At 42.9% G+C, this 14,772-nt stretch overlaps 3 protein-coding genes across 3 annotated transcripts; 2 read left to right on the top strand and 1 right to left on the bottom strand.

Moving 5' to 3' along the window:
• Positions 1-5,694: 5,694 nt before the first annotated feature.
• On the top strand, positions 5,695-7,191 carry MELLADRAFT_65504 (uncharacterized protein; the record flags this gene model as incomplete). Its single annotated transcript, XM_007413281.1, has 2 exons — positions 5,695-5,812; positions 5,912-7,191. 2 exons carry the CDS (start codon positions 5,695-5,697, stop codon positions 7,189-7,191), a joined length of 1,398 nt encoding a protein of 465 aa, XP_007413343.1.
• Positions 7,192-7,223: 32 nt separating this feature from the next.
• On the top strand, positions 7,224-7,826 carry MELLADRAFT_117298 (uncharacterized protein; the record flags this gene model as incomplete). Its single annotated transcript, XM_007413282.1, has 2 exons — positions 7,224-7,336; positions 7,446-7,826. One exon carries the CDS (start codon positions 7,549-7,551, stop codon positions 7,729-7,731), a length of 183 nt encoding a protein of 60 aa, XP_007413344.1.
• Positions 7,827-11,222: 3,396 nt separating this feature from the next.
• Positions 11,223-12,002, bottom strand: MELLADRAFT_90101 (uncharacterized protein; the record flags this gene model as incomplete). Its single annotated transcript, XM_007413122.1, has 2 exons — positions 11,223-11,725; positions 11,789-12,002. The coding sequence occupies 2 exons, from the start codon at positions 12,000-12,002 to the stop codon at positions 11,223-11,225; spliced, it is 717 nt and encodes a 238-aa protein (XP_007413184.1).
• Positions 12,003-14,772: the final 2,770 nt, after the last annotated feature.

Below are 14,772 nucleotides of genomic sequence, written 5' to 3'. Positions count from 1 at the left end.
GGAGCGAGACTATAAAAGATAATCTAACCTAATCACACTACAAGCATAACTCTCTACACACATATTTAAGTCTAGTCATGTAACACACGTATATAACTCAACACTCCCCCCCAGGACTAGACGAAAATCACCGATCACAAAAACAAAAAATGAAAAAATAATTGTTGAGAAAAAATTGAAATAGTAATCTTTAAAAATTGAAAGAAATAGTTCAGCTACCACTCATACCCAGCATCTTAACTGCTTCTTTATGCTTAGTTGGTCCCAGTGACTTTGTAAAAATGTCTGCTACTTGTTGTTGTGCTGGAATCCATTTGATATTGACTTTCTTCTTATGAAGTTGTTCGTTAATGTAATAGTACTCCCTCTCTGCATGTCGTGTTCTCTTATTTGCTGCGTTGTCTTTTGATACATGCACTGATGAGGAGTTGTCGCACAGAAGTAATGGTGGTTCTAAATCAGGTAACATATCCGTCGCTAAAGAATGTAACCAAACAGAATCTCTACATGCCGCTCCAATCGCCATAAACTCTGCATGGCACGTTGATGTAGCCACACACGCCTGCCTCCTTGCCACCCAAGCTACCGGTACCCCAAACAACCTTGTAACATGCCCATAAGATGATCGTGCGAATTCCCCACCCCAGTTTGCATCCACAAAAGTCTCCATTGGTGCCGAGTACTGACTCTTCTTTGGTTCGACTAAAATTCCCATGTCTTGCGTCTTGCGTAGATATCTCAATAAGTGTTTCAATGCGCTCCAATGATCATCTTGAGGAGTTTTTGCGTATCGGGCTAGGTAATTAACTGAGTAAGACAGATCAGGTCTAGTACCCACTGCTAAATAACTAAGCGACCCAATAATAGAAAGATATCTCCCCCCGTCGACCGGAGGAGCAGTCAAATTGGTTTCTAGACGAGTTGACACACTGAGTGGGTTCTCAGCGCTTAGAACAGACAGTAGGTCGGCGTTGTCGGCTATGATTCGTCGAGCTAATTTAGGTTGAGACATTTCAAAGCTTCCAAGTGATGTTCGATTTATATCCACCCCTACAATTGAATCTAAGCTGTTTTCCCACTTGATCTTGATCTCTTTCTTGAGTAAGTTTTCAATCTCCTTCAATAACTCTAAACTACTTCCAGTAACAGCACCGTCATCTACATGTAACCAGATCAAGCAAGTATCCTTCCCTCTTCTCAAGATGTAAAAGCTACCGTCGAACTGACTCGGTTTGAAACCCATCCGCTCAAGCTTGTCAGATATGAATTTCCACCAGCATCGCATTCCCTGCTTAGTCCCATAAAGGGCTTTGAGACACTTCATGACTGCTCTTATAGATCCATAAGAGAAACCAGCCGGCTGCCTAACCCAAATATCTTCTTCTAACCCGCTATGAAGAAATGCAGCGGTGACGTCGAATCCCAACGCAGGCCACGCCATCATTGCCGCAATTGTCACAATCATCCTTAATGCCGCAAAAGTCGCAGTTGGTGCAAAAGTCTCGGTGTAGTCGACTCCAGGGATTTGAGAGAAACCGCGAGCCACATACCTGGCTTTGTACGTGCCGTCTCTCTTGATGTCAAAAACCCACTTCGCGTCAGTTACCCTTCGGCCTTCAGGCAGCTCACAAACCTCCCACACCTCCATCTCTCTAAATTGATTCATTTCCTTCTCACACGCTTCCCTCCACTTATGAGCATCAGGTCTGTTCATTGCTTCTTTATACGTCTTCGGAATAGTTGGATCACCCTCCTGAATCGTGCGTTCTACTAAAGCCACGAGCGCATCCTGTTGCATAACTGCCTCTTCAGCATCGAAGTTTCCGAGTTGTAAGGCATTGAGAATGTGTTGAAGATCACCCTTAGATTTTTGTTGGTCATTTGATTCTCCTAAGACGGGTTCTTTATCTTCAGTAAAAACCACCATTGATGATTCTACTATCTTCTTAGTCTCAAAATTAAAAAATCTCCAGCCTTTACTTCCTGGGATATAACCAATGAAAGTACACTTCTGAGCCCGTGGTTCTAGCTTTCCTCGTCGTTCAGAAGGTATATGAACGTAAGCTTCTTCGCCAAAGTTGCGTAAGCCTTCGAGATGCGGTTTTTGGCCGAACAGTAGTTCGCAAGGAGTTTTGTTGCCGGTGTTGACATTAGGTAAGCAGTTGTGGAGGTATCCTGCGTTGGTGTATGCAAAAGGCCAGAAGTACTTTGGGAGTTTAGAGGAAATCAGCATCGTTCGTCCCATATCGGACACTGTTCGGATCGATCGTTCAGCACAGCCGTTTTGATTGTGTTCGTACGGTAAAGTCTTGTCTTTCGTAATACCTTGAGACTTCAACCAATTGAGGAACGTAGCTGAGGTAAATTCGCCGGCACCATCGGTTCGTAGTGTCTTGACCTTCAATGAAGTTTGGCGTTCCATCTTGATCACGAATTCTTTGAAAGCATCAGGGGCTTGATCTCTTGACTTCATTATCGTGACCTCCGTAAAAGTGGTAGCTACGTCTCTGAAAGTTATCATATACTTATAACCAAAAAACTCATCATCATGAGGGCCTGAGATGTCAGAAACTATAAGTTCAAGCGCTTGGGGCCGTTTTCTTCCCGACGGACCCAGCGTTTGATGTCTAACACTCTTGCTAAGTAAACAGTCAGAGCATTGGAAAGGGGCGTCCAATATGTGCTCGGGAAGTCCTGTTGCCATTTCCTTACTTAGCAGTCGTTTGATCACCCTCAACCCTACATGGCCAAATCTCTTGTGCCACTTCAAAGCCTCAAGACTGTCTTCTCTGGTGAAAGCTCGCGTGCGGCAAGATGAGAAAATCTCAAGTGATTTATGGGGAACGGTAGGATCGGTATGTACGGGAATCAACCAGCGACGGTTCTTGTATTTCGAAGTGATGAGATGAGATCCAATTGATAAACACAAATCATGATTGATGACAGAAAAAACATATCCGGCCTCCACCAAAGCTGCCAATGACACCAAAGTTCCTTTAGCACGTTCACAGTAGTACACGTCTTTGATAATGACTTGTGCACCCGAGTCGCTCTTGAGAATTAATGAGCCGATTCCTGTGAGAAAATTTCCTTCAGACTCGGTTGCAACATGTAGTGGGATTGGCTTGCTGAGAGGGGAATAGTTGATGAGAACACTCACCTCGTTGGTGACATGATGAGTGGCCCCCGAATCGAGGATCGCATCGCCGTGATTCCAATCCTCAGTGACAGATGCTTCACTACTGTAGATCGAGTGAGGAAGAGGTGAGGATTCGTATCCTTGAGAGGCATCAGCCAGGTTTGCTCTGAAGGGACCGCGAGACGTTGATTGGGAGAGCTCGGGTTGGTAGTTTGGCGATTTAGGGCATTGTGGTGTTTTAGACCAGTGTCCCGACGCGCCACAGTCAAAGCAGTTCCTCAGATGGGCTGGGGTGTTCGGGCCAATCTTGAAGTTCGGCTTAGACTGGGGAGTTTGGTTTGAGCCTTGTGATGGAGGGGCTCGCCGGTAGTCAGAACGACTCGGCATACTAGCTTGAGACTTCGAGCGTGTCCCGTATTGATGGTTCCGCTCATTGAAGGATAGGGCTGCAAAGCTAGGTAAAGGGTCGGCGGCAGAGGAAGCCAGACGATAGGTCTCCGATCGAATCGCCTCTTCAGCTTCGCGACCAGTGATCGTCTTATCGGGGGTACTTCTTAAGCGAGAATCAAGAATCGTATTGACATTTGAGAAAGTAGGAGGGAGACCTAGTTGCATAGCGATGCTGAGAAAAGAATCTTTATCGAAAGAGAAGCCAGTACGTTGTAGTTCTTCTATCTTTGATTTGATCTTGTTAATATGAGCTGGGATGTCAGACAATGAATCCACTTTAGACTGTAAAATATCTTGCCATAAGGTGAGGTGAGTAGATCGACTCGGGAAATGAAACATCGCTTTGAGCTTATTAAAGACCATGTGAGCTGATTCGCTCACAACAACATGCGTTCTAAGTTCAGAGCAAAGAGAAGTTCTAATCATTAAAACAATAACATCATCACCTGGTACGGTGCTTCGATCTTTATCTAAATAATCTTTGATTTTTGTGATGTGATCAACTAAAACATATAAGTCACTCTTCCAAGCTAGGTAGTTGGAACCAGTTTCGTTGAGTTGAGTAACTGCGCCTTGTACTAATTGAGGCATCTTAAGCATAAAACTCCATCCGGTATAACCCTCTTGGTGGGGTGGCTGATCTTTAGACATATCGGAATTTGAAACTTTTGAAACTAATGGTTTTGAATCTGAATATTTTGAACTTGAAACTAAAACGGAGCTGTTATCTAAATCTTCTAACTTGATATTTATCTTTTCTTGCCCTGTGGGTAGCAAGTCAACGTCCTTATCGGAGTCGGAATCGGGATTGGTAGTGTTCTTGGGCGCTTGGGTGTCGTTGTTGTTAACGGGATCTGGGTTTTTCTTCTTTGAACCTCTGGTTTGCATCGATTGATCGATAAACGATAGCTTAAAAAATTTCGAGCATAACCTTGACCATCAACAACAAACACAGCTGGTATCACAACTGGGACTCAAAACCTGTTAAAGCTATAGGTTAGTGCTCGTCGCTTCACCCGGTCCAAGAACCAAACCAATCTTCGATAGTATTGCAATAGTTTACTAACCTGTTAAAGCTATAGGTTAGTGCTCGTCGCTTCACCCGGTCCAAGAACCAAACCAATCTTCGATAGTGAAGAAAGGATTAGACCGGGTGGAGCGAGACTATAAAAGATAATCTAACCTAATCACACTACAAGCATAACTCTCTACACACATATTTTAGTCTAGTCATGTAACACACGTATATAACTCAACAGCAACACTCGTTGAACTTGTGAGTGTGACAAGCTTTTGCCCACGGTGGGAGTATGACCGCATATTATCGTTATTCCAGCCATCGGATTGCGAGGAACCAAACTGTAAACACAATTGCCAAGCTTGGTTCAAAACTGACGTCATAAAACAAGAAGGCATGTCTTGTAAAAAGCCAGTTCGATTAATCAATCAATCTACCTCGCATGGTAGGAATTGCATCCGTGCGTAAGATGTGAACGTATTGTACGCTTTGGTCGAGTAGAAATCACTGATGAGGACAGATTAGAATGAAGGGAATTGAAGTCGATGATTATGTGATGGATCAGAAACAGGGCCGATGTTAAGGAAATGGAAGATGACGTTTTTGTCAATTAAAAAAGTAGACAGTGGTTGAGCTCAGCTTTTTTGAAGATCGCTCCGAGTGCCCTGATATTTTCTGTTCCTAGAATTTGAAAGACAGCTATTTAAGAGCCGCATACTTTCTTCCTTCCTACACTCGCTCTGCAAACACCTTTCACTTTTTCAATCAATCACATTCACTGATTCTACATCACCCATCACCCCTCAATCTAGAATTATTCTTATCTGGTGCTTGATCGCTATCATCGTTGCAATCCAATCTATCCAGTCTTTACCAGCCGAAAATTAATTTAATTTTTAGCCTCAATCTACCCTTTTGTCATACTTGATCAGTCCATTTTCAGTACTCTCATAGACTATCTCATCTCATCTTCCATTCTTCAAGACTTTTTCTGTCGTTAGTTCTCCTTTCTCTTCCTTCTTCTCGGAGCGAAATTTATTTTTTAATGTGTCTTTCCACTGTAAAGATGTTTGCGCAGGGTAACAGAATGTCAACTCAAGCGACCCAAGCTGTTCAATCATCTCACTCTCTCTATGAGGCCGTTCAAGATGTTACAACCGAGAAAGTCTTTAATGAAGCTGTAGGTGATGTTGAAGAGGATCAAGGTAACTAAGTTGATTTCAACCTACACCGCCTTGTCTAACCCACTCGCTCCAGAAAGATGCTTATCATTTGGTTTACATTTTTGATTTGATTTTTTATAGTGATCAGAGGTGTTGATGGTAGTCAATCAACTCAGTCTGATTCACCACCTACTCTACTTCTTGATCTCTCTACTTTTACGAGTCCCAACTTGATTTCACATTCTATTCCACCTTGTCTAGTTTCCTCAAGTCTCACTCCTTCAATTAATCACGTCACGACCCCTGATTCTCCTACCATTGGGCTTAAAGATTCTTATAATTTTCCTTCCAGCTCCAACTATTTTCCGAGTCAGATGTATCCGTCTCCTCCTGTCGAGATCTCTCGGCCTAACTTGAGACGTAGTCAGTTTAGCTCTTATCGTACTGAAACTACAAGTGATTTCATTTCCTATTCACCATCGGTTCTCTTTCCTCATTACGAAGAACCGGAGGATGAGACTTCGGATGACGATGAGGCATCTGCCCAAAATGGTTGGTCAATGGCTCAACGTTTACGCGATGCTGCTCTCTCCGATTGGGAATCACATCGAAACGTCGAACCATCCCTCCAGTCATCCGCCATCAGTTCTCCTTCGATAGTTCAACAGAATGAAGTCCAAACTGCCACTCGTCCTAATCTATACCACAGTATCCGAACCTGGGCGCTCCAATCCAGCGAAGCAACTCTTCGTCAACCATCCGCTCCGGTGGGAGAATTTCCATTTGGATCATCGGCCGCACGCACTACTCTAGACCCTGCATTCACTATCACTAGTCCTTCGGCAGTTTTTGCAAGTTCTCCATTGGCAGGAAGAAACACGATTTTTGGAAGCGATGGAGCTTCAATGGCAAGCACTGCCGCTGTGCAGGAGGACAACAATCCCGACACGGACGGCGAGACTGTTTCCAACCCCGCTGTTTGTCAACCATCACCAGTAAATCGCACCTCATGTTCACCCTTACATCGTCATCTTGCTCGGCGGTCGGTCTCTAGCAGTACCCATGGATTGCCCACCTCCAACAGTTTCAAACAAACTGCTGCCGTTCCACCGTTGATCGCCACTTCATCTTCGCTTGGCTCATCAAGTGAAGGATTCTCTATCGGTAGCGTATTTGAAGAAGAAGAAATCGCAGAACCTGCGAACCCCATTGTGAAAATCGAAAAGGAAGCTTCGCACTCTCAAGGTCTTGGCGAGTCACCTATTCTATCAAGCTCTGGCCATCTTACTGTTTCAGCCAGACCAAAGACCAAGCGATACAAATCATGCGGCGAGATCGTTCAACAGAAGCCTTCTTTCACCAACGTCTTCATATCCGATTCGAGAAAAGACATTGTCTGTACTCGGATTAATAGAATCTAACATGAAACTATCTAGTGGATCATCATTTGGAGCAAGTTTACCTAGTTCACCTTTAGTAGGTCATGATTGTGGAAGAGCTCACTCGCCTTACGAAATGAGTACATCTTATTTCCCTAGATTTGTGTCTTGATTAGGTTGCTTTTAGGTTAGTCTGTCTGAGCAAACCATCTTATCTTTTTTTAATAATCTTACTTTTTCAATTGGAGAATGCCCGTCTGAATCTTGGTCTGAATTTTTCTGTATGACTTCTGTAGCAAAGATACTTGTGATCATGTCTAGACTTGATCAAAGATCGAAGGTTGCTTTTTTTCGTTTTTCTAATTCTCTTTTTGTTGTATCACTTTAGTACTTAATTTTATGTGTATATCAATTCAATATTTTGTATGGCCTACTCAAACAAATAAGAGATCTACTCTACTATCATTATTAATGTTCTTTGTTCTCTCTCTCTCTTTCTCTACTTGTAAAATTAGTACTCAAACCAAAAACTTCACTCTTTCCATGTATCGTGTTTGTTTTTGCTTGTTAGTGTCCTTGTGAAAATTTATTTGACTGATTTATGATGAATCTTTTTTGTCTCATTTTTTTGTCTTTTGACTTCACAACACGAACAACATCAACAAGATGTGATTTAGATCTTTAGTCATTGACCATGATGACATTGAGATTTGTGAGAAAATCAGTAGAGAAAACGAAACTTCTTCACTCCAACTCCAAAGTTTTCTTCAGTGTATTCAATCTTTTTTTACCCAGGTGGTAAGTTGATAGGGATGTGAGCTGATGTGAGTGGTCAGGAGTGGTCAGATGCGATTCCTTATCCCAAAGTATCGTCGAATAGACTTCATGGAAATTTCGAATAAGATCAAGTGAAGCCATCTTGATCATATTTATATTTACTCTGATGTCTGGTCTATACCTAGCACCACTGCCTCGGTGCATTCTCAAAATGGTTCTACTTATCTTACATAGGCAAGATAGTTTTTGTACTTGTACTTTCAATGAGATCATTGAAAATTCATCACATGATAGTTTACAATCAACAGACCTCAACTCTAATTCAATCATTTCACTTTTTGTTGTTATACTTGCTCACTTGTTTCATAAGTGACATTTATGGTATACAAATATAAATTCAGAAAAAAATTGGAAAATTTTCCAAGGTTTTTTCAGAACGTCAGAAAACCAAATTTTGGTGTGTTCTGACTTTCTGACTTCCTGACAAATCAGACATGTTTGAATGCCCCAGCCATAAGCCCTTGAGGTTTGACCCAGATCAGCTCGTAGTACTTACTTTTTGAGTCCCCTTACCACTCATCACATCCATCTAGACTCCATGTGGAGGACCTCATCCTCAATTTTTTTCTTCTAATTCGCATGGTTCTCATCTACGTCCGTATTTCTCGACCACATATTTTACTCAACTATCTCTGGCTTCAGCTTACTGCCATGGTTCGAACATCCCGTCGTCGATTCCTGAAACACTCCATACACCGGTCACTAAATGAGACAAATCGTACGGCACAACTGCAGGTGGCTACTCTGGCTTTGCAGCGGGAACAGGATGCGGAGAGTCTTTTCATCCTCCGATGTCTTCAAGCACTCGTTGCACAGCGTGAATTCAATGCGGAGACCGATGGTGATCCCAAAGGCAATATCGACGAGTTAGACAACTTTGATGACGACTTCAATACCAGACGACCGTTGGCCATTCTGTTACTTGCAGCTCTTGAGTATCATTTAGCAAGGGCTGAAAGCGTCCGACTTGTGCTCCTTGGACGACGTTTGCGCCAAATTGCCGACTCCGAAGTGGATCGTCTTCAAGAAGCTCTGAAGATTTTGCAATCAACTCGATACATTCATGACCGATTATCACGTGAACGTAAAGATTTGAGAAATGCAGCATTCCCTCATAGAATTTGGGAAGGGGTTCAATCTTTTGTAGGAATTGCAAGTTTCCACCTTATAGATTTGGGCAGCTTGGAAGGGGTTTGCTGATGACTTTTCTCATATAGGCTCGAATGAGTGAGGATCGATTTTGGGACTTGGTTAACAAGATTCAGGGTAGCAAGGTGTTTCAAAATTTATCTCCGAACAAACAGGTGCCAGTAGCCTGGCAGCTTTTAGTTGCACTTGCGAATCTTGGTAGCTCGGGAAACGGTGGTGACCACAATCATCTTGCTTATATGTTTCACATTTCAGGTGAGTCGCTTTTTTGGTTCTTTATTCATCTCAATGAAGATTAAAACCATTGATTTCTTCCACTTAGAGGGTAGTGTACAAAACTGGACAAATCGTTGTGTGTATGCAATTTTAGAAATTGAGAAGGATTGGGTCCGCTGGCCCCATGAAGAAGAGCGCAAGCATTTGAAGACTCAACTCGAATCCGGTACCTTTAAAGACTCGGTTGCGTTCATGGACGGCACTTTGATTCCACTTGCGATGGCGCCTGTCAAGAATCCGGAGGACTACTGGACTCAAAAGAACTTCTACGCGTTCAATGTGATGTTGGTCTGCGCAATACCAGAACCGCTCCGCAACATATAGCGGTATCGGAGCGGTATTGGAGCGGTTTTTACACCGCTATATTGACCACTATACGTAGCGGTGGCTCCGCTCCGCCATCCCAAGGCGAGAAAACCAATAGCGGTCTGACCGCTCCGATATGGGAAGGGTCTGAGGGCACTTCAATATGCCTTTTAGCCCTTATAGCAGCGATATATAGCGGTATCGGAGCGGTAAAATACCTTCCGCTCCGATACCTTGTGATATTTTTTTAAAAAAAATATCGGTTGAGTATTGGTGATCTCATAGCGGTTACTCCGCTCCGATACCAAAATGGGTTGAAATCCATAGCGTATCGGAGCGGTTCTGGTGTTGGTCTGCGACATAAACAAAAAAATCAGATACTATGAGTTGGGATGGTGTGGATCTGCTCATGATCAACGTGTTTATCGTTCCACCCCGGTAAGACATCTCGTAGATGTGTCTTTTTGGCCCACAGCTAATTACAAACTTGACAAACAGCTCTACCACAGCCCGGAAGAATTCCTTTCGGATAACGACTACATCCTTGCTGACTCCGGTTACACGGTCTCTGATCATGTCATTACACCCTTTAAACGCGGACAAGGTCAACAACTCAGGTCGCATCAGGAAGCTTTTAATGAAGAGTTAAGTAAATTGAGAGTGGCCATCGAACAGACAATTGGAATGTTCAAAGGACGTTTTCAGTCACTTAAGGAACTCCGAATCCTAATCAAGAACGTGCGAAGTGCCCAACGAGCTAATGCGTGGATACGAGCGTGTATCATACTACATAACTATTTAACAGCAAATGGCGAAATATGGCATGCAGAATTTGGTTCAATCGAAGAGGGTCTGATTCACGTGTCTAGACAAAGAAGACCTCCACCAAACTTACCTTCTGACGAGACTGAAAATGATTTAAATAATGGTAGAACTTCCTTTCGTAGAGATGCTCTTTTTGAGGCTTTTGTAGCGACTCATGAAGATTAATACCAAATCTATGTTTTTGTTCCGGATTAATTATATGAACATTTACAAAGGTCTTAAAAACTTGTAATGATTTTCCTCACTTTGTACATGCTTCTGTTGAAACGATGTGATAGTGGAAATATATTTCACTGTCGAGACACTTCATCTTGCTATATGAGAGACAAAATTAAATAACAACCGCTGAAAACAATCACAAGGTTGAAAGCGAGATGAGAAGTTTGCAAACTGTCTGAAAGACACTTCCAACAATTGCCATTTTTTTAGGAAGCTTTTATATCCTAACGTCACTTTGCACAGTAATAGCTCAAAAACGACAAACACAACAAGATCTTGAAAACGAAACGACAAACATCACGATATCTTGAAAACGCAAACAAGACCTATAATAATGTAGATATTGAAATTGGACCATTTGAAACCAGAGACGAAGTCTTAAAGTCTGAAAACATATCATTTAAAAGTCAAGTTTTGATCTTCGAGGTAAGATAAAGTTAAAACACTTACTAATTATCTTACTAATTATCAGGCGCTACAAAGACCTCATCCGCGACTGCTTTCGCTTGTTCCACAGTCCAGCCATTATCCTTCATAAGCTGAGCAATGAATTTACCTCTTGCTGCAGCAAACTCCAAGTTCATACTTTGTTTTGCGCGTTTGACCTCAATTTCAGCGGCCTCGATTTTCAGATGTTGATTTTTCATGTCAAGTCTTGCCAGGTCAACCTGTTCTTCTTCAGATAACAACGAACGAGGATCCTTTTTGGGTTTTAGGGCCTGCACGAGATCCTTGAGAGCTTCGCCAATGTGGTTGTCCTTGCGTTCTGAAGCAAGGACTACCTCCTCGATTTTGGAAATGGACGAGTTGATTTTCGACTCCTGACCTTCCAATAGACGGACCACTTGGGTATCTGCTCCAGGTTTGTGAGCTTTCCGCGTAGAGGTAGAAGAGAGCGACGTTGTACTATAAGCCTTTTGGATCGATTTGTTCTTCTTTGTAGAAGTCTCAACGCTCTTGACTTCTACAAACAAAGCATTTGAAATTAGCTATGATAATTCAATTTATCTACTGTGAGTCTACATACCTAACAAATCTGGATCATCATCCAGAAGACGCCGAACATCCTCATTAGACACATCAAAGTCATCATCCTCGATTTGATGAGTACGGAGGTGGAATTGATCATTCGAGGCTTGAGAGTGATCATCGTCGTTACGTGGACTCAAAACTGACTTGTTTAACTTATGAGTACCCGTACCGGATTCATCTTCATAAGTGTCCATTTCCTCAACCTGCATCGAATCTCGTTTTTGACTTAAGCCCAAACAGTCTAAAGAGCTTTCAGGGTTTGGGGGGAGGGTACTGCTTGCTGCCGAGAGTCGTGTAGCCTTGTCGCGAACTCCCATTACCGGCTCCAACTCCTTGAAGTACTTACATTTGTGGTTCTTGATATAATCTGAAACAACAAAGGAATGGCTAGGTGAAAAGAATCAATCACAGACGGTGTTGGAGAGTCAAACTCACCATCGATCAGAAACTTCTTTCTGTTTGTATACTCGGGATTATCCTCCGTCCACCCGTTTTTAGCTTGTTCCTCTCCAAGTGATGCCATTACACCCTGACCGGTCTGTCTGAGCCAATCGCTAGCATCTGTAAAGTCTTTTTCAAGTTCCGCAATCTTGAACATAATAGCACATCAATCATCATTCTTTTGTAGCGTCCAAAGACTCTAAGACCCACCTTTCCTTGAACGTTCTTCCAATCTCGGCCGTGAATCCCTTTCTCTTCTAAGTACGCAACAATAACCTCGGCGGATTCTCTCTTGCCGTGGCCCTTGGACTTATATCGTGCCCAATTTCCATAGGTGGTAATCCAATTCAAGAGAAGCTCGATGGCGGTCTCGCCCTTTTCGTTTTGATCTTTGTCCCATCGTACTGGTGGCTTTCTGGTCTTTGCTGTTGTTTTTGGGTCGGCTTTAGCAGTTTTCTTGGTAGGTTTTTTTGACGAGGATCACCAATGGCGGCCTTGACTCTTCCGAGATGAGGATGACCGAGTTTTTCCGTCTTTGGCCGAAGCTCTCTTGGAAGAACGCTTCCCGCCGTCTTGGACTGATTGGTTTGTTTGTTGGGAAAGTGAGACCATCGAATTGAGTGAAGATCCAAAGGAACCTTGTGGAAGGCCTGCTGCGTGGTATGGTGAAACAATCGGTGTTGAGTAGTAACTAAGAGATGATGGATGGATTTGAAAAGGCGTTAAAACAGGGCCTGAAGTTGTTTGCGGGGGAGATGTGGGACTAGAAGATGAATAAGATTCTTCCGAAGACGAGGAAGCCATGTTTGGTGGGGAGCAGAGCATGGAGGAAGGACCCAGGAATGCGCCTACTGAGGTATGTGACGAGATTTCCGACGTTGGGGCACCTCAACGCCGGTCGATTCCCAAAAAATTCCCTGATTCCGACGTGTTTCGTCACAAACCTCACCCAGCCTGGGCAGCGTCACTACTCGGGGCCGGGATCCAGCTACCCGAGGCTGGAACCCGGCCCGCCCAACTAAATACACCGCTGACCCGGGTTTCGCGGCTGCAGCGGCAATCAAAAGCAAATTTAGGCATATGAAAACTTTTTGATTATGATTTTTTTCATAGCAAGCATGTAATTTACAAGGATTGTAAGGATTGTGAGTTCATAAGGAATGTGAGTTCACAAGGAATGTGATTGGATCAAAAGTGTGATCAAATAAAGATGTTAAAGAAATAGACAAAAGAACAAAAATGATGCATCTATTCATCTTCTCCGTCATGAGCAATTGACTTCAATTTTTGTCTTTCTTGCTTGTACCTTTGTATAAGCTTGGGAATGTCAATATCTCGGAGCATCTCGCGGATGACCGACGGGATTGAATAACAACCTTCTGAAACCAATGCGAAGTTTGATCCATCAGAGGGCTTGAAGACGTAGAGGATGTCCGGGGTGTCTAGTAGAGCATAGGTCCACGTGTCAGGAGCAGACTCCTGAGTAGCCGTTGCCACCGGTAACCATGGTTTATAGTGCAATATTTGTACACCAACATGTGATAGCTTTTTTCTCGAAGTAGCACTCGTAACAAATGCGTGTTTTCCAGCAATGTGCTCATATACAACTATTGTACGTGCAAGATGTAGTGTCTGAACCCCATAAAAGAAATCTTGAAACGTCAGCAATGATTACATTTTGCATCAAAAGTAAAAACGTACATTGTTTTTGATGCTGATGATAAATTTACCTGCCTCAATTGGGTTTTCAACACCAATAGATCCTCCATCAAATAACTGCTGCATGTCCAAAGCTCGATCTGTGCTGGTGTTTGTAGTAATCCCAGAGAGATTGATCTTTATGTGCATATTCCATCGGTGTCGACGTGCGGCGCCAGCTGGAGTTCCAGAAAAAGACTTCATAAATACTGCTATGGCTTTCGAGCAAGCACTAGGTTTCATGCTACCATCATTAGTAGTTGAGTTGAGATCACGTTTTAAGTCATCGAGGTCAGTCAACATTCGGTCGTTGCCTTTATTTTTTGCAACTTGACTGTCATGTCGTTTTCTTATTTCAAGTACGTTTTTGTGGTGAAGTTTGTGGCCGTCAATCAGACTCAACAAAGCTTCGTCTCCAGCTGTCCAAGTAGGACCTGTTGGGTTGTCAGGCTCATCTATCGTATAAGTTATGATTCAGTCAATAGATCAAATCACATTATAAAAATGATTAGAACGTACCACTGGAGTTGAGCAGGTTAGAGATAGACATTGCTGCATTTTGAATCACGTCGCCATCAAGAGTATCCGGTGTTTGATCAAGCAAGAGATTGAGTCTGTTTTGCTCCTTTGTCAACATAGCTGCGGCTTCAAAAGCCTCGTTCTCGGGAAATTGACCAACATCACATCGATAGTTGATTTCAAAGTCTTTAGCAGTGCTAGTCGAGACATCTGAAGATTACATATGTGAATTAGCTGCACAATCAAGATATAGATATAATCCTTTGGAATTAGCATACCTGAAGTTTGTGCTTGGACTTTCTCTGCAGCCGAGTGACATCT

This window comes from Melampsora larici-populina (assembly GCF_000204055.1).
Source record: "Melampsora larici-populina 98AG31 unplaced genomic scaffold MELLAscaffold_35, whole genome shotgun sequence".
Taxonomy (NCBI): domain Eukaryota; kingdom Fungi; phylum Basidiomycota; class Pucciniomycetes; order Pucciniales; family Melampsoraceae; genus Melampsora; species Melampsora laricis-populina.
The sequence above is the reverse complement of the archived record's forward strand: the minus strand, read 5'-3'. Positions and strand labels throughout refer to the sequence as shown.